Source organism: Sorex araneus, chromosome 1 (genome assembly GCF_027595985.1).
Source record: "Sorex araneus isolate mSorAra2 chromosome 1, mSorAra2.pri, whole genome shotgun sequence".
NCBI classification, from domain to species: domain Eukaryota; kingdom Metazoa; phylum Chordata; class Mammalia; order Eulipotyphla; family Soricidae; genus Sorex; species Sorex araneus.
In genome coordinates this window covers 230352248-230372186 of record NC_073302.1, presented here as the reverse complement: position 1 = coordinate 230372186, position 19939 = coordinate 230352248, and the positions used below count along the sequence as shown (strand labels likewise).

At 42.1% G+C, this 19939-nt stretch overlaps 1 protein-coding gene across 2 annotated transcripts in view; it reads left to right on the top strand.

Moving 5' to 3' along the window:
* Positions 1–19939, top strand: part of PARP4 (poly(ADP-ribose) polymerase family member 4) — a 96142-nt gene that overhangs the window by 7295 nt on the left and 68908 nt on the right. For both annotated transcript variants that reach the window (XM_055139998.1, XM_055139995.1), the window contains exons 2-10: positions 3576–3708; positions 5553–5754; positions 8060–8126; positions 10324–10399; positions 11268–11375; positions 12565–12714; positions 13994–14131; positions 15487–15660; positions 18384–18544. In XM_055139998.1, the coding sequence (XP_054995973.1) occupies positions 3577–3708; positions 5553–5754; positions 8060–8126; positions 10324–10399; positions 11268–11375; positions 12565–12714; positions 13994–14131; positions 15487–15660; positions 18384–18544 (1208 nt within the window). In that variant the 5' untranslated portion in view covers position 3576. The remainder of the gene's footprint in view (positions 1–3575; positions 3709–5552; positions 5755–8059; positions 8127–10323; positions 10400–11267; positions 11376–12564; positions 12715–13993; positions 14132–15486; positions 15661–18383; positions 18545–19939) is intronic.

The following is a 19939-nucleotide window of genomic DNA, read 5'->3' as shown; positions in this document are numbered from 1 at the left end:
TTATGTGATGTATTGTATACAGAACCTTTCTGCCATTCAGTAGGGTGTCTTAATTTTGAGTTTCTTTCTTCATGGAAAAATTTTAAAATTAGATGTCATCCCATTTGTTAATTTTTGGTTTTATTGTCTATTCCTCTGTGGTCAGCTTATTGAAGACCCCTCTGAGGACCATTTCCTTTGGAGTCTGGACTATGTATTCTTCAATGTAGTTTATAGATTCTGACCTAATCTAGTAGCCTTCATCTACTTTAAGTTCTGTGAATGGTGCTAAATACTGGTCTCATTTTGTTTTTCACATGTAGCTATCTGAAGATGAAATTTTTGAGGGGTGCCACATCTGGCTGTGCTGAGCTTAGTCCTGGCTCTGCACTGGGGATCTCTCCTGGTAGGCTCTTTCCATTTAAAGCAATATGCATCTATATTTTATATATATGTATATATTTGCTTTTTGGGTCATACCTGGCCATGCACAGGGGTTACTCCTGGCTCTGCACTCAGGAATCACCCCTGGCAGTGCTCAGGGGACCATATGGGATGCTGGGAATCGAACCTGGGTTGGCCACGTGCAAGGCAAACACCCTACTCGCTGTGCTATTGCTCCAGCCCCTATATTTTATATTTTTAATTTTGAACACAAACTGAAAATTAAGGAAGTATTCCATTTTGCTGGTGATCATGATTGCAGTATCCTTTTTTTTTGTTTTGTTTTAGTCAAGTGTCCTACTTGTTCTGCCATCTCTGTGGCTGGTTATAGTATCTTATTTTGGGGGAGGGTACTGGATCACACCTGGTGATGCTCAGGGGTTACTCCTGGTGGTGCTTGGGGGACCATCTGGGATGCTGAGCATCATATCTGGGTTGGCTGCATGCAGGGCAATTGCTTTACCTACTATACTATCACTCCCCCTTCTTTTTTTTATTGAATCACTGTGAATACACAGTTACAAAGTTGTTCATGATTGGGTTTCAGTGATGCAATGTTCCATCACCCATCTCTTCATCAGTGTACATCTCCCACCACCAATATCTCCAATCCCCCCTACCCCTTCCTCTCTCTCTCTGTCTCTCTCTATCTTCCTCTCTCTCTATCTCTCTATCATTGTCTCTCCTTTTGGGCATTATGGTTTGCAATATAGTACTGAAAGATTATCATGTTTGTCCCCTTACCTACTTTCAGCACTCAATTCTTGTCCAGAGTGATTATTTACAGCTCTCTTTGTCATAGTGATTTCTTCTCTGTCCTAGATGCCCTCCCTGGACCACAACTTGTGGCAGGCTTTGAACAGTGAACAATTCCTGCTAGCCCTTTTTCCTACTGCCCTTGGGTATTAGTCTCATACTGTTTTTTTTTCTTTTTGGGTCACACCCGGCAATGCATAGGGGTTACTTCTGGCTCTGCACTCAGGAATTACCCCTGGCAGTGCTCAGGGGACCATATGGGATGCTGGGATTCGAACCTCGGTTGGCCGCATGCAAAGCAAACGCCCTACCTGCTGTGCTATTGCTCCAGCCCCCTCATACTATTTTTTTTAATATTCCACAAATGAGTCCAATTATTCTATGTCTATCCCTCTCCCTCTGACTCATTTCACTCGACATGATACTCTCCATGTCCACACATTTATATGTGAATTTCATGACTTCATTTTCCCTGGTGGCTGCATAGTATTCCACTGTGTAGATATACCATAATTTCTTTATCCAGTCATCTGTTCTTGGGCACTCAGGTTGTTTCCAGATTCTGGCTGTTGTGAATAGTGCTGCAATGAACATAGAAGTGCAGATGGTTTTTCTGCTGTGTGTTTTTGAGCCCCCAAGGTATATTCCCAGGAGCGTATTGCTGGGTCGTACGGAAGCTTAACTTATAGCTTTTTGAGGTATGCTCATATTGTTTTCAAAAAAGGCTGGACCAGTCAGCATTCCCACCAACAATGGAGAGTCCCTTTCTCCCCACATCCACACCAGCACTGGTTGTTCTTGTTCTTTTTGATGTGTGCCAGTATCCATGGTGTGAGATGATACCTTGCTGCTGTTGTTTCCATTTGCATTTCCCTGATGATTAGCAATATGGAGTATTTTTTCATGTGTCTTTTGGCTGTTTATATTTCTTTTTTTTCTTGTTTGTTTGTTTGTTTTTGTTTTTTTGGGTCACACCCGGCCATGCACAGGGATTACTCCTGGCTCTGCACTTAGGAATTACCCCTGGCAGTGCTTAGCAGACCATATGGGATGTTGGGAATTAAACCCAGGTTGGCTGTGTGCAAGACAACTACCCGCTGTGCTATTGCTCCACCACCATTGGCCATTTATATTTCTTCTTTGAGGAAATTTCTGTTCATATCTTCTCCCCATTTTTTGATGGGGTTGAATTTTTTTTCTTGTAGAGTTCTACTAGTGCCTTATATATCTTGGTATACCCTTATGAGATGGGTATTGGGTAAATAATTTTTCCCATTCTCTCTTTGTATCTTGGTCACTGTCTTTTGAGGTGCCGAAGCTTCTTAGTTTAATATAGTCCCATTTGTTTATCTTTGCTTCCAGTTGCTTGGTCAGTGGTGTTTCATCTTTGAAGATACCTTTAGCTTGTGTCATGAATAGTTCTGCCGACATTCTCCTCCATGTTCCTTATGAATTAAGGTCTGATATTGGGATCTTTAATCCATTTTGATCTTACTTTTGTGCCTGGTGTTAAAAAGAGGTCTGAGTTCACTTATTTGCAAATAGCTGCCCAGTTTTCCCAGCATCACTTGTCGAAGAGGCTTTTTCTCGCTTCACTTCATATTTCTTGTGATAGCACAGCAGATAGGGCATTTGCCTTGCATGTGGCCGACCCAGGTTCGATTCCTCTGTCCCTCTTGGAGAGCCCGGCAAGCTACTGAGAGTATCCTGCCCGCACGGCAGAGCCTGGCAAGCTATCCATGGCATATTCGATATGCCAAAAACAGTAACAAGTCTCACAATGGAAATGTTACTGGTGCCCGCTTGAGCAAATAGATGAAAAATGGGATGACAGTGCTACCGTGCTATCAAAGATTAAGTGATCTTGTATTTGAGGGTCAGTATTGGGAGATTCAAATCTATTCCATTGATCTTTGAGTCTGTCTTTATTCCAATCCCATGCTGTTTTAATTACTACTGCTTTGTAGTACAGTTTGAAGTTAAGGAAAGTGATGCCTCCCATCTTCATTTTCCCAAGGATTTTTTTTAGCTGTTTGTGGGGGTTTATTGCTCCATAGGAATTTCTTTACCCACCTCTCCTCCCTTTATAGGGCATTTGGTCAAGGTGTCAGTAGCGGGGTTTGAGGTGCCTGACCTGGGTCTGACCCCTGGCACCACAGGCCTCCTGAGTATCCCTGGTGCCGCCCTGGAGCCCCAAGCCTGCCAAGGGCCCAGTTATCTCCAGAGCACCACATCCTGGGGCCTGTTGTTGACAGGGGCCCCCAGTGGGTTGTGTCTGGAGGATTAGCACCAATAACAATGCTAATTTGCCCGAAGTGCAACTGTCAGGTGCATTTGTCACCTACTTGGTCACTTACAAACTCTGACTTGAAGCATTCTTTCCCTCACCTCTGCAGGATGGCTGTGGGAATCTTCGCAAATTGTACCTTCTGTTTGAAAGTCAAGCACCTATCCCGTGACCAGAAGAAAAAGCTACAAACTGACATCAAGGAAAATGGTGGCAATTTTTCCCTTTCACTGAACTCTCAGGTATTTCCAAATTCCTGCTATGACAAACAGAGTGCATTAAGGGGTGTGGACCAGGGCAATGTGAGAATAGAGAGAAAAGCCCACCTTCTCCTTGTGTCTGTGAGCAGAGTCCTGAGTGTCTAGTAGCACTCCAGCCCAGCCAGTGTCAGGAATAGAAATAACTTCCCACCAGCCAAATCTGTTTTTAAAGGAGAAAAGTTAAAGTGCAAAACTCCCACATTTCATACAAATCTAGTCACTCACTGAGATGGCAGCACTCAAATGACATGTGCCCATGTGCCTTGTAGGGAACCAGGGAAAGAGCAGGGAAAATGAGCTGTGCTAGCTTGGACACCAGTTTGATTTAGTTAAAGTTCAGGGAAGCTGCTTTTCTTTCAAACTGAGGGCCTGAGGGTTTACGGATAGCATTGCACAGATAGATGAAATTTTGGAAATAACCAAAATTTGGGCAAACCTCTTTTTTTTAACTGCCCTGTCAGAAGTAAAATAAGTCAGCCAGTAAAATAAGTCATGAGCCAGGACCTCCAAAGCAGTGTTTGCTCTGCCCATTGCCCCTCCTGAGGCTGTAGGACTGAACCCAGCCTGCATGGTGAGCCTGATTGGTTATTGGAACTGCATGTTGAGTCTGATTGATTTTTGGGGGTTGAATCTGATCTGCATGCTGAGTCTGGTTGGTTACTGGGGGGTTGAATCCAGTCGGCTTGATTAGCCCGATTAGTCCAGTAAGCATGTTCAGCTCCCTCAGAATGTCAGCTTCTCTCCGACATTTAATGCTTTGCCTATGAATATCAGAAATAGAAATCCCTGTCTATATCCCATTAAGGCAGCCATGTATACGAATTTTGCTCTGCAGAACTGCACCCTCACTGTTTCTGTGGGTGGAGGAATAATTCTTGCCTGAAGTAATTGCTCACTTGATTTTCTGGGTAGAGAACGTGAACCTGGTCTCTGTTTTTGAAACTCTCACATGTTGCAAGCACAACCTTTTACCTGAAATGTGCACAATAGCTATTAGGAAGTGCAGTGGGCAATGATAAGGAATGATCACCCAGCATATATCACCAGAGAGACAGTACAGGAGATGAAGTGCTTTGCTTTGTGGAAGCCACCCTGGGCTTTATCTCTAGCACTACATAGGACCCCCTCAGCACTGCCAGGAGGGATCCCTGATCACAAAGTCAGGACTAAGCCCTGAGCACAGTGATGTTCTTTCCCCTTGCCTGCCCCCAAAATCCAAAATGTGTTTAGTATGCTGCCATTTGTGGTATGCAAAAATGGTTAGTGTTCTGATATGTGTTTTATCAGTGTTAAAATAGTTCTGAGGGACATGTGAGGAAAAAAAATCACAGGAATGTCTGGAGGAAAGGGTAGAGAACAGTGGTAGGGAATAAGTTAACTCATTATCACTTTTTGCTTTTTATGTATTCTACAGTACTTTATTCTGTTTCCATCTATTCTATTTCTGTTATTTTTATTCAAAACAAATGAACATTAAAATTTTAAATAAATAATGAATACTCTTTGAACCTCTCACTTTTGTAAGGAAATAAACACATTTGAAGGTTGTACGTGAAGATATGTGGTCCCTATTGTTTATAGTAGTGAAAATTTGGAAAATTCTGCTTGGTTAAATTCATCTGTCATGGTGCCCCATCATCACACTCTTTAAAACTACTGATTTCCTTAACTTGTAGAGGACAGGACATGATGCTGTTTTCCAGTTTTAGAAATCTGAGAGAAGTTGTTACAGATTGTCTTCAAACAGAGTGAAAATAATAGCACAAAAACAAATGATTTAAATTTGCTTCTTACTAAAGCAGAATTAATCAATTCTTTCACCTCAGTGCACACATGTCATCATAGACTGCATGGATGTCCTCAGTCAGCACCTCCTAAAGTCCACCCTGAAGAACCACATGCACATTACGAGCCCTGATTTTGTATGGGAATCTGTCAGAGAAAGGAGGCTTTTGGATGTGAAGAATTATGATCCTAACCAGCCACAAAAAGAAACACTACCTCCAGAAGAAGTGACCATGAGTTCTGGTATTTCAGATTGGGTACTCAATATATTCCTTGGGTGAAACACATGGATGTGTCAGATATTTCAAAGGATTGTCTAGATAAACTATAAAAATAAATAAGCCTCTTACTCTGAAAAACTGGGCAACAAAATGGTGAAGGACAAAGACAATAAAAAGAGATTTTTTTGATATTCAGTTTAGTTTGGTCAGGTTCAGCTAATCATGAAAACACTGATAATCTCATAAAATGTGATATGTAATTTTAAGCAGAGGGGATGAAACTTTGTGTTTAAAAATTCTTTCATCAGGACTGGACCGATACAGCAGGTAGGGCATTTGCCTTGTATGAGTTGACCTGGGTTTGATCCACAGCATCCCAAATGGTCCCTCGACCGTACAAGGAGTGAGCCCTGAGCAGAATCAGGAATAAGCCCTGAGCACCACCAAGTATAGCTCCAAAGCAAATAAACAAAAATATCTTTCTGAAAAAATTATTCTTTCCAAAACATTATATCTTCAAAAGGAAAATATTTCCTTTATAAACAGATTTTGTATTGGAATCTTACCAAGAAGAAAGTCTTTGAACATAAGGAAATATATTCCTTTTGATTCCCATCAATAGTCAAGCAGTTCTGGGCCAGGCAATTGCTCAGTGGGCAGGAATGCAGGCTTGGCATGTGGAGGTCCAGGTTTGATCCTGGCATCAGACCCTTAGCACTGCCAGGAGCAACCCCTGAGTTCCCAGTAGGGAGTAGCCCCTGAACACTGCTGAATATGACCCCAAAACAAATGAAAACAAACAAGTCAGGTAGTTCTGATAACTACTCATTTGTAGTAAGGCGTATCAGATGTTATAACAAATGTTTTTGGTGTGGTACAACTTCTTTAGAACAAATGTCATCAAGTGTTTCTTTCTCACAGAACATGATAATTGAAACAAAATAGGCAAAGATAGTATAGACTGTTTACATGGAAAGCATTCTGAATTTCTAAATTCAGCTATGTTTAGAATAATAGTCATTGAGGCTACAAAGATGGTACAGCAGGTAGGGCGCTTGCCTAGGACTCTTGCCAACTGGGTTCTATCCCTGGCATTCCATATGGTCCCCCAAGCACTATCAGGTCTAATCCCTTAGTGCAGTCCGGAATAACCCCTGAGTATAGCCAGTGTGTCCCCCAAACTAACAAAAACCAAAACAGAATAAAAGCCACCATTAGAATTTAACATTTGAAATCTTGATAGCATAAATATAACGAGCAAAATCCTTGCATTAAAAATCCTTCCATATTTTATCATGCTATAGGTTATAATTCCTTTGTAAAAAAGATATGAAGAATCTGTTTGGCTATACAGAAGAGTCCTTGAATTTCTCTCTTCTGAGAATATGCCAAGTTCCTTTGTGACATATTAGTCAAGAACTCATTCTTATTCTATAGTATGTTAGAAGTACATCTCATAACTATTCTCACATAATCTTCACATGAGAAAAATACCATTTAAAATATATATATAGATTGCATTCCCGCATGGGAGAGCTTGGCAGGTTACCCGTGGCGTATTCAATATGCCAAAGACAGTAACAAGTCTCACAATAGAGACTGGTGCCAACTTGAGCAAATCGATGAGCAACGGGATGACAGTGATACAGTGACACAGATATAGATTGCATTAGAATTCTCACATGCTTATCAAAAAAGAGGCATAATATGATCTCAATATCTTTTTTTTTTTTTTTTTTTTTTTTTTTTTTTTTTTTTTTGCTTTTTGGGTCACACCTGGCGATGCACAGGGGTTACTCCTGGCTCTGCACTCAGGAATTACCCCTGGCGGTGCTCAGGGGACCATATGGGATGCTGGGATTCGAACCCGGGTTGGCCGCGTGCAAGGCAAACGCCCTACCCGCTGTGCTATCACTCCAGCCCCGATCTCAATATCTTTTTACCTATCTTTCTCTTTCCCAAATGTACTATCCTTAAGGGCCAGAGAGATATAACAGTGACCACTTGCCTCTCATGCATCCAGCCTGACTTTGATCCTCAGCATTCTGTATCTTCCCCTGGGTGCTGCCAGGAGTGATCCCTGAGTGCAGAGGCAGGAGTACACCTGAAGCACTGCCAAGTATAGCCTCCCTGCCAAAAAAAAAAGACAACGGAAAAAGTATTTGCTTAGGTTACCAATAACTATAGCTAATTAAAAATATTTAAAAAATAGTACAGTGTGGCAAATGTGGCTTGTGTTCAAAAATCTTAATTCTGGGATTTGTTGTTTCATTCATTTTAATAAATTTTTGAGTAATAAACAAGTGTCTTATTTGTTTTAATTCTAGAAGAGAAAATAGATGATCTACCCCCGGACAGTTCTACAGAAGAGGAAAACATTGTAGACATAACTCCGTAATCTATTTCTTTACATTTTTTTAAAATTCAAGTTAAAATGCTGTTTGCTAACACATAAATTTCAAGTGTACATTGTTGTAAACCAGAGCTTTAATGTGCATCTGAAAGCCTAATTCCAATCATCACTATATAATTGATCTCACTCTTTTTGTTGTTGTTTTTTAGTTTGGGGGTCACACCCGGCAGTGCTCCAGGTTTACTCCTGGCTTTGTGTTCAGGAATCACTCCCAGCAGACTCAGGGACCATATGAGATGCTGGATCGAACCCGGGTTGGCCATGTGCAAGGCAAGCACCCAATGTGCTGTACTGTAGCGCTACAGGCTTGTGGGAGTGTCAGGGGGAGAGTTGGAAGGCACTGATCACCCTGGAAAGTGGACACTCTGCGGGGCCCTGGTTGGCAGTTTCTCTTCCCTCCACTCTGCTTCCTGCCTCATGTCTCCCATGGAAACCCTCAGCATTCGGCACCAGAGTCCCAGGGTAATGCAAAGGAGGAATCTGTTCATTCTAAACCTTTAGACTGTTTTTTGAAACATCTCAGGAGATACCAAGGGATTTGACATTTATTTTCATAATTCATTTATTTTTAATTAGTGAGTCACCATGAGGGTACAGTTACAGATTTATACATTTTTGTGCTCATGTTTCCCCCATACAAAGTTCGAGAACCCATCCCTTCACCAGTGCCCATTCTCTACCACCAGTAAACCCAGCATCCCTCCTACCCTCCCCAGTCCCGTCTCCCCCCACCCCACACTGCCACTATGGCAGGGTATTCCCTTTTGTTCTCTCTCTCTGATTAGGTGTGTGGTTTGCAATAAAGGTGTTGAGTGGCCATTGTGTTCAGTCTCTAGTCTACATTTGGCATGCATCACCCTTCCCCCGCATGACGTCCGACCACATTTTACTTGGTGTTCCATTCTCTGAGTTGCCCAGAATGGGAGACCAGCCTCCAAGCCATGGAGTCAACCTCCTGGTACTTATTTCTACTATTCTTGGGTGTTAGTCTCCTACTCTGTTATTTTATATTCCACAGATGAGTGTAATCTTTCTATGTCTGTCTCTCTCTTTCTGACTCAATTCACTTAGCATGATACTTTCCATGCTGATCCACTTATATGCAAACTTCATGACTTCATTTTTTATAACAGCTGCATAGTATTCCATTGTATAGATGTACCAAAGTTTCTTCAACCAGTCATCTGTTCTAGGGCACTCGGCTTTTTTCCAGATTCTGGCTATTGTAAACAGTGCTGCGATGAACATATAAGTGCAGATGTCATTTCAACTATACTTTTTTGCTCCTCTGGGATATATTTCCAGCAGTGGTATTGCTGGGTCAAATAGGAGCTCAACCTCTAGTTTTTTGAGAATCGTCCATATTGTTTTCCAAAAGGGCTGAACTAGTCGCCATTCCCACAAGCAGTGTAGAAGGGTCCCTTTCTCCCCACATCCTCTCCAACAGCGGTTGCTTTTGTTCTTTTGGATGTGTGCTAGTCTCTGTAGTGTGAGGTGGTATCTCATGGTCGTTTTGATCTGCATCTCTCTGATGATTAGTGATGTAGAGCACTTTTTCATGTGCCTTTTGGCCATTTGTATCTCTTCCTTGGGAAAGTTTCTGTTCATTTCTTTGCCCCATTTTTTGATGGGGTTGGATGTTTTCTTCTTGTAGAGTTCAACCAGTGCTTTATATACCATTGATATCAACCCCTTATCTGATGGGTATTGTGTAAATATCCTTTCCCATTCTGTAGATAGTCTTTGTATTCTGGTCACTGTATCTTTTGCGGTGCAGAAGCTTTTTAGTTTAATGTAGTCCCATTTGTTGATCTCTGTTTCTACTAGATTGCTTAGTTCTGTGTCATCTTTGAAGATACCTTTATCTTGAATATCGTGGAGGGTTTTGCCGACCTTGGGATTTGACATTTTTTATAGGAATAGGAGAGCTACAAAAAGAAAAATTGAATGAAAGGGGGCTGGAGCCATAGCACAGCAGCTAGCACAGCTTTGCACATGTCTGATCAGGGTTCAATCCCTGCAACCCCATATGGTCCCTGGAGCACCACCAGGAGTAATTCCTGAGTGCAGGACTAGAAGAAACCCCAGAGCATTGTCTGTGGTCAAAAACAAAAAATAAATTGAATGAAAATTCTTTTTAGTTGATTTTTATTGTAAACATTTTAATACAAATTTCAGGTTTCACTCAGAGAATGTTGAAACTCCTCATTTTCCTCCTGTTTTTGAAGTGGCAAAATATAACATCTTGGAAAAAGTAAGTCATTCATCTGTTTAAAAAAAATAGCAATTTGAATAACTTCTGATTATTTTTCCTGTTTGGCAATATTCTCTCTCTCTTTAAATTATACATATCCTGAATATCTGTTTTTAACATAAGATGATTTTTTTGGTGTTCTATGGTTGCAGTGACAGTAACTTTTCCTAGACACTTTCTGTATTTTCTGAACTGTCATTGGATGAACTGGTTCCCTGGGAGCAGCGTTTGTGAGTGACCTATACAGGCGTTGACTGTGAGGCTGTGCTGCAGGCATAAATGTCTCACTCTGCTTCGAGTATTAGTGCCTCTGGACTGTGGATGTCAATGTCTGGCTGTCCTTCAGGTGTGAGTGTGTCTGTGCTGTGGTGTGAGCTTGCAGCTGTGCTGTAGGTGTGAGTGTGCAGTTGTGCCACAAGTGTGAGTGTGTGGCTCTGCTGCAGGTGTGAACGTGCGGCTATGCTGTAGGTATTAGTGTGTGACTGTGCTGTAGGTGTGAGTATGCTACAGGTGCGAGTGTGAGGCTGTAGTTCAGGTGTAAATATGCAGTTGTGCCACAGGTATGAGTGTGCAGCTCTGCTGCAGGTGTGAGCGTGCGACTGTGCTGCAGGTGTGAGTGTGCAGCTGTGCTGTAGGTGTAAGTATGCTGCAGGTTTGAGTGTGCAGCTCTGCTGCAGGTGTGAGTGTGCTGCAGGTGTGAGTGTGTGACTGTGCTGTAGGTGTGAGTATGCTGCAGGTGTGAGTGTGCAGCTGTCATGCAGGTGTGAGTGTGCTGCAGTTGTGAGTGTGCAGCTGTCATGCAGGTGTGAGTGTGTGGTTATGCTGTAGGTGTGAATGCAACTGTGCTGAAGGTGTTAATACGTTGCAGGAGGAAGAGGGGTGTCTCCAAATTGCACTCCTAGAGCTGCGCTGTGCCAAGGAACCCACCGAGGCGATGTTTGCCATCTCCTCGGTCCTGCTGGGGCCTGGCCCCCAGGTAAGCCCCAGGCCAACCCTGGTGAGTGTGTTCTCCGAGCCCTCCTATGATTGTGTGTGCTTGTCAGACGCTCCTGGTTTGAGCAGCTGACAAGCACATGTTCTCCTTTGAGGCTGAGTGTGCCCCAGGGGCACAGGTCAGCTGCTCCTTCCCTCCAGTGGCTCTTGCCATATTCTCAGAGCAGGACTCAGAGCTGGACAACACTGTCCCTCCTCAGAAGTCACCACAGGGTGGGGCTGGAGCAATAGCACAGTGGGTAGGGCGTTTGCCTTGCATGTGGCCGACCCGGGTTCGATTCCCATCATCCCATATGGTCCCCCAAGCACTGCCGGGGTAATTTCTGAGTGCAGAGCCAGGAGTGACCCCTGTGCATCACCAGGTGTGACCCAAAAAGAAAAAAAAAGTTACCGCAGGGAAGAGGTGATGGTGAACTCTTCATGGGAGGGGAGACCAAGCACGCTTTCACCTACACACTCAGGTACTGGATCCAACTCAGACACATCTGAAACAAACACTCAGACAGATTGACCAGAGTTCAAACACAGTGCCGCAAGCTCACCAGGGAGCTGCTGTGTAGATGACCCAAGTAGGAGACTCTTGGCTCTCACACAGGCTCTTGGGCTCCCACTTGCCCCTCTGGGTGTGCCAAGTCTGCTGCAGGGAAGGAGACTCACCAGCTGGGTTCAGCATCACTCCCCTTCCCCACAGGGCTCTGTCCCTCAGCCCTAGGGTCAAGATGCTCTGAAGTCACCTTCAGGTTCAGGTTTCCTACCAGCTGTGTAAGTTCGTTATATGAATGTGATTAACTTAGGAGAAGTCACAATTATCCAAGCAGCTTTCCCTAATAGGTAGCTGACATCTACACTTATTCTAGTTCCCTGGGAATGATCTAGAAAGGTCATCAAAGATTAAATGTGTCCAAGAAAGAAAAAAAGGGGGGTTATTAACATACTAATATAATTTAAAATGTACACTACTTTAAAAAAAAGTTATGCGTACTATTTTTATTTGAGGTACCATGATTTAGAAAATTAGGAATATTTTAGGCATATGGTGTTCCTTACCACACCAACCCCTTATTTATGTGCTTGTACCCTTTGGTAATAGTAGGCCTTTAACAAGGACTGATATGTTAAGAAGTCACTACATCCTCATAACCTAACACTTTTCTTCAACCTGTAATTCACAGGCTGAAAGGCATTCCTCTGTGAAGAAAACTTCTGCAGATGCAAGTCAGTGCTATGAGAATTGCGTTGAGAAGCTGAGGCAGCAAGGATTCCTCTTACGGGAGCGTGTCACGCCAGAAGCCATGCAGTTCGCATCGGAGCAGCTGCAAGCAGTAAGCTTTATGTGTGATACTTCGTGTCAATCACCAGATTGCCCTAATAGGAGTTTTCCTTTTTCTTTTTCTTTCCTCATCTCTTCCTGTTCTGTTGTTGCTGTTCTGTGCAGACCAGGGGCTCACAGTCGTGCTTGGTGTGCTGTTGGCCACGTGCTGTTCACTCACTCTTTCGGTGTTTGCATATTTGCTCGTGGCTGTCCACTCCTCTAGTTGCTCTAGTGCTGTGGCTCTCACACACTTTGCTTTTAGTGCTTGCACATACCTGGCAGTGGTGTGCCCTGGGCTGCATATGCCTGGTGATCCCTGGTCTTCTGAAACAGCAGAGCAGTCAGGACCAGCCTTGGTGTGGGTGGGCAGACTTGGAGATTAAATTCACAGCCTCATGCTCTCAAAGCAATACTCTGGGACCCTAGAAGTGTTTTCTTTGTGGCAAATTGAAACACTCTCAAAAAAAAAAAAAAAAACAAGAACAGGACTTCGAGGGTGGCGACCCCAGTGAAAACTGTGGTGGCGGAGTGGGCTTGTCACTCCGAAATTCTTCCGAGCAGATTTCCTTATTCCAGCAACGGACCCTGCCAGCATTCTAAGATTTCATCAGAACACAGTCTAGGAATCCTGAAGGCGCTAACCATTGCACACCTCTGGAAGGTATAAAGGTACAGAGTGAAGAAGATGGAGAAAGGAATTGGAAAAGGGAGAAAGAAGAAGTGGTGGTTAGAAGAAGAGTAGGGGCAGAGGAGGAGGCTGTGAGCAGGAGGTTGATTCGGTGCATATTGGGCTGTGGGTGACTCCCAGCAAGATTCTTTCTTCTCAAGCTGCTGCTCATCTTGGTTTTATTTTATTTGAATTATTTGAGGGCCAGTGCCAGGGACTGAACACAGTAAGACAGGTACTTTACCAGTTATTCTCATCCCCAGCCCTGATTTTATTTTTTTTAAAGGGCTAATTCATTGACTAGGAATCACTGTGTGATGAGCAGAATTTATATCTATATATATGGTTTGGTCTACTCTGCCACCTGGTTGATAAACTACATTTATTTATTTGATTTTGTTTGGGGCCACACCTGTACATTTGGAGGGTTACTACTTCTAGCATGGTACTTGGGATCACTCTCAGTGGTGCTCAGGGCATCATGAGGTGCCAGGGATCCAACCTGAGTCTCCTGCATGCAAAGCAAATGCTCCAGACTTGTGAGCCATCTCCCCAACTCCTCTTGGTTTCAGATGAACCCAGTCATAAAAACTGTCTTGCTGATGTTATTTTATTACTGCAGTTGCTTTTAGAGGAAGAGATAAGTTCAAATACTCTAAACCCGGAGGTCAGTGATTTGGTGGAAATGATTTGGACAGAAGCTCTCGGACACCTGGAACATGTGCTCCTCAGACCGGCCAACACCATTAGTCTCAATGATGTAAGTCAAGTGTGTACTTGAAACAAAACCTCTGGCAGACAGTTCCTCCTTTTGATTCTTTAGCTTGCATAATACATTTGCACCAAAGGTAATGCAATAAACGTGTATTCAAAATGAAAGCATGGAACAAATGCACTGTTGATCCAGGTGTTCTTAGAGCCACCCTTCATTGTTCTGTCTTCTCTCTCTGAAAAAAGAGAATAGCAAGGCATGGAGGGGAAATAAGCCTCTTAAAACTGCATCAGGTTTGGGAGCTGGTCAGAGGTCAGTGTTTGGTTCTGGCTCCATAGATGACAACGCTCTGCAATGTCAAGGGGCTGGTCTCAGGCCAGCTCAAGGACACAGACGGGCTGGGTGCTAAGACAAATGTTTAATCTCTAGTCTGTACCATCACATGGCTTCAGAGGTTTATAACTTCTGGCAATGTAGGGAAAACCAAAATGCTTCTAGCCCTTCAGAAAATGATTTTTACTTCTTAATTATATATTAGTGAAACAGCAGATAAAGAAAATGCACCCCATGATGCAACTGCACTGCCATAACAAAATAATCAGGCAGTTTATCTCTCTGGAATCCAACTAATCTATTTCAGGCAGAAACAAATCCTGGCTAAGGTGAAAAAAATACTTGCATAATTAAAAACATGTTCAGTAGGATTTTATTCTTACCTTGACTCCAACATCTTTCTACATTTCTTACAAAAAAATAATTAAGTCCTTTTTAGTTACACAATTATTTCTTTCTGTGTGTAATTATAGGTATAGACACAGATGAAAAAGAAGTATATAAGGATATTTTTTGCGCTGATTTAGATGCCATATAGATGTATACATTGTACATACAGGTGACATAGCTGTAGATGTATAGGTACTAATATGTATATATTAGCATCTATACTAACATCTATAGATATTAACATAGAGTTTAATGTAGCTTTGTAAATATAAAATCACAGATGGACAGTGATGTATAGACATAGTTATAAATGACACAGCTGATTTATACATACAGATGATTTATCAGTGTATACATGATTGTACAGTATAAATAATGGATTCTACAAATGTGGATACAAGTGCTGTAGATACGGTTGCTATGTAGAGTTGTAGAGATATAAACATAGAAGATTAATTCTTTCCTTTAGCTAAGATACTAGTACTGGAATACTCCTCCTGTCTTGTCCCCATTGTCACAGCTGAGCTCTGCCTCTGAGAAACATCAGCATTTGTTTTTATCAGTGTCTGGTAGAGAACTAATGGCTATGATATGGCTATGATATGTTACTTTAGCTGTCCCTCTACTTCTATGATCATCAAGGCTTAGTTTAGTAAATGTATGACGTCCTTTATTTAAAGGTAAACAAGGCAGAGGGAATTCTCCTTCTAGCGAAAACAGCACTTAAAAATGGAGAAACACAAGAACAACTTCAAAAAATAATGACAGAGTTCAATAGATTGATACCCAAAAAAGATGCAACTGCTAAAGAAGTTAACCTGAAAACAATAGCTAAAGATGAAGACCTCTGCCAGGTAAATATCTGAAATACCGAATTTAACTTAAAATATGTTGAGAGCAAGGTGATATGTAAAATAGTTGAGAACAAATCTGATGAACAGGATAATGTTGAATAACAGAAACTATCTCCAGATACTGGTGAAGGGAAGGGTGTTTGAGTATTGTATAACTGACATAATCCTGAGAACTATGTAACCCTCCACATGGTGATTCAATAAAATTTAAATAAAAAAAAGAAAGATAAATGATATAAATTAAAAAAAAGAAACTATCTCCAGAGTTTTTGCACAAAAATACATTTTTTTGTTTTTATTTTGGGGTGACGCCTGTAATGCTCAGGGCTTACTCCTGACTCTGCACTGAGGGTTCACTTCCAGAAGTCTCAGGAGACCATATGGGGTGCCAGGGATTGAATTTGAGTCCACTGAATGCAAGGCATACTTGCTTGCTGTCCTATCTCTCCAACTCCCCAAAATAAATTGCTGGACTATTCTATAAAGTGTTGGCTTTTCTGGGAAGTTATCTGACCATATTCCCTGGCATAAATGTGGTGGAATAGTACTGCAAATGCAAGTATGTCTGGAATTACTGCATTGTATAAGAATTTTTCAGGTTATGGGAAGAGATAGAATTCTTTTTTGCAGATAAAACAGGAAATGGTCAGTGTGTTGACAATGAAGAGGCATTTGCCCGGAGGTGATATGAAGTCTGGGAGGACACAAAGTTATAGCTCAGGGCTGCGTGATATCACGCCCTGCTCTCTCCTGCTCTGTGCTGCCTGTGGCAGGACAGCTCCTTGTCATCCTGCTCCCCTTCCCACCAGAATATGGCTGCTGGTGTAAGCCAGAACATTTCTCTTTCTCTCAGAGAAAACTCTGGTTCTGAGTTGCCACATGGGAAGAGAGCTCAACAAGACTGGAGCATTTGCAAGTGTAGGATTTTGCATGTTTGGAGGGAAATTGTAGTTTCAATGAATTCCCCAAGGAGTCTGTAATATAAATTAGTAAAGAACAAATGAGGTGAACCAGTTAATTACATAAAAAAAGGCTTTTCCAATCTAATATTCATGTTTTGCATAGCATACATGAGTAAGCCCTGAGCAACTCCATCTGTGGCCCAACTCCTCCACTCTTACCCCCACCCTCAAAAGTTTACAAAGAAAAAGGGCCAGAGAGATAGTACAAAGGTTGATCCTTTTGCTCAATATGTGGCTTCTACTCTGGTTGGAATCCTGGCACCCCAAAGGAGACTTATAAATAAACTTCACATACTTAACTAAAACACTTTCAAATAGTATTATGAGAACAGCAATAAAACTTAAGACAGAAATTGGCATTTAAAAATCTGCTGTGTAAGGGGCTGGAGTGATAGCACAGCGGGTAGGGTGTTTGCCTTGCATGCAGCTGACCCGGGTTTGATTCCCAGCATCCCATATGGTCCCCTGAGCACCGCCAGGAGTGATTCCTAAGTGCAGAGCCAGGGAGTAACCCCTGTGCAATACCGGGTATGACCCAAAAAGCCAAAAAAAAAAAAAAAAGAAAAGAAAAGAAAAGAATCTGCTGTGTAGTCATGAATAAATATGTGTGAGTGAAGAAACAATTGTGTGAGTGAAGTCCAAGAAAATGAATTTACTACTCTGTTCAAGCCAGCAGTACCCACCTTATGTTTTCTCTTGGAATGTTTCTCTTTCCTTATTTTGGGCAAGTAGCCACCTCGAAATCACATGGCTACAATGCTGACTGCAGAATCACTCTTGCTGCATTGTAGTGAGAGATCACATACACCTCCATGTGTATTTCCAGCAAACCCAGGCTCCAGTAGACAAGCTCTTGTTACATATACATCAGATATCACAATGATAAGAAATGCTTGTCTTTCATATCAGACCACACTGGTATTTTACTTTATTTTAGTGACCTGAAGTCTCATTCCTGAAAATGAATGGCAAATGGCAATGGATCCCTTCAATGTCTTTTTGTCAGAGATATTAAAAGTAGCACATCCTTATCACAAACACAGTTCAGAATATTCAGAAACTGTGCTCTCTCCTTGAACCTCCATGACCTAAGTACTAAAGTAGAGGTTCCCAAACTTATTTGGCCTACTGGCTCCTTTTCAGAAAAAACAATCATTTAGCAACCCTGGAAATCTGTCTTCTCTAAACAAATCAACAGAAAGTGCTCCAGCCACCACAAAATTGATGCTGTGGCCCCAGGGGCAGCATATCCCACCATAGGAAAAACTATACCAAAATTTACTTGGTTTCCCTCTCTCACAGGAGGATCGTATTTGTCTTTATATCTTCCAAACCTGATACACTGCCTCGCATATAGAACACATGGAGTGAATTTATGTTAAGCAGAACTGAACTTGAAGTCTAATGATTGAGTTTCTATTGAAAGCATTTTCTCTTCACTGTTCCCGTCTATACAATAAAGATAACAAATAAGAAGACCAGGGTAAATGAAAGAAAGAACATACCTGAAAACTATCTGAAAGCAATAAATGAGCTTCCAGCCTAACATACACTATTATTATTATCCTGTGTGTCCTCTGGTTAGGAGGCAACTGTATCCACTTAATTCACCACCTCCAGCCTGATATCCAGTACAGTCTGTTATTGCTCAAAGACAGGGGAAATTTTATGTTTTCATAAAAGTGTATTTCTTAAAAGTGTAAATGGCAGATACTGTAATGTGTGATTTTTCTAATATCTGTGTATAATTTCTATCAATAGCTAATACGAGACATGGTTAATGTCTGTGAAACGAATTTGTCCAAACCCAACCCACCATCTCTTGCCAAATACCATGCATTGAGGTGCAAAATTGAACATGTTGAACAAAACACTGAAGAATTTATCAGTATTAGAAAAGAGATATTACAGAATAACCACAGGTAAGCACAAAGGAAATTCCTTAGGATCTTCTGTTTGTAATACTTTTGTAGTCTGTTAAAAAAAAATACTAATCTCCAGGGCCAGAGAGATAATACAGCGCATAGTGGATTTGATCCCTCGAACCACGTATGGCCCACTGCCCCCTGATATGAGTGATCCATGAACACAGAGCCTGAATTAAGCCCTGAACTCTGCCGGATGTGTCCCCTAAAAAATAACCCAAAACCCAAAGAGCTAATTTTTATGATTTCCTAAGTGGTTTAATCCTAAATATCAAGATAATTATATTGATGACAAATTTCTTTCTTCGATTTTTGTTTTTGTTTTTTTTTTGCTTTTTTTGGGTCACAACCAGCGATGCTCAGGGGTTACTCCTGTCTCTGCACTCAGGAGTTACTCCTGGCAGTTCTTGGGGGACCATATGGGATTCTGGGGATTGAAGGCAACACACTACCTGATGTACCATTTCTCTAGCCCAGTTTCTTCTGTTTTGTAATAGAGCTTGGAGCTGTATTCTATGCTATTCTAAACACTTCATGCTAATTAACTCATTTTAAGGTTGCCTCATTTACTAATTACATGGAAATTTTCTAATCTAAATGGTATTTGAGTTTGTATTTTGAAGAGCATTAAAAAGAAAATCCCACTTCAGTCAAGATCTCAGAATGTGGGAATATATGCACAGCAGCTTCTAAATGCCCATTCCCTGACAAACAAAACACCAAGTGGGATCTGGAAACCATGTCAAGAGATCAAGCCTTAAATGGCAGTCCTGTTTGTTTCCTTGCCCACCAAGTGTACTTGACTCTTTTTTTTTTGGGGGGGGGCGGGGGTGGTCACACCTGGCGATGCACAGGGGTTACTCCTGGCTTTGCACTCAGGAATTACTCTGGTGGTGCTCGGGGGACCATATGAGATGCTGGGAATTGAACCCATGTCAGCCATGTGCAAGGCAAACGCCCTACCCACCATGCTATCACTCCAGCCTGAGTGTGTTTGACTCTTATGCTGATTCTACAACCAATAGTAACCACACATACATGAATCACAGCTCAGACAACCCTTCTTTGGGGGTGGTACTTGGGTTGAATCATCTTGACTAGGAGTTTAGACTCAGCTTCAAGGTTCAGAAATGAGTTCTGCTGCTGAGGGTTTAGGGGTTCCCCTGGCCCAGTCCCCATGGGGACATGCACGGAGTCTTCTCTCCTGACAGCAGTTCTCAAACAGCAGTGTCTGAAAGTCCCTCTTGATTCAGCTAAGTCTGATACTGGCTGGCTGGAGAGAGCATCAGATTTCCCAGGCTCTGTTTTCCATGCTCTCTTGAGCCCAGGCTGTTACTGTGCTTCTGACTGACAGATCCTGAAGGTGCTCTCCTTAGAGCTGGCTTATTTTCT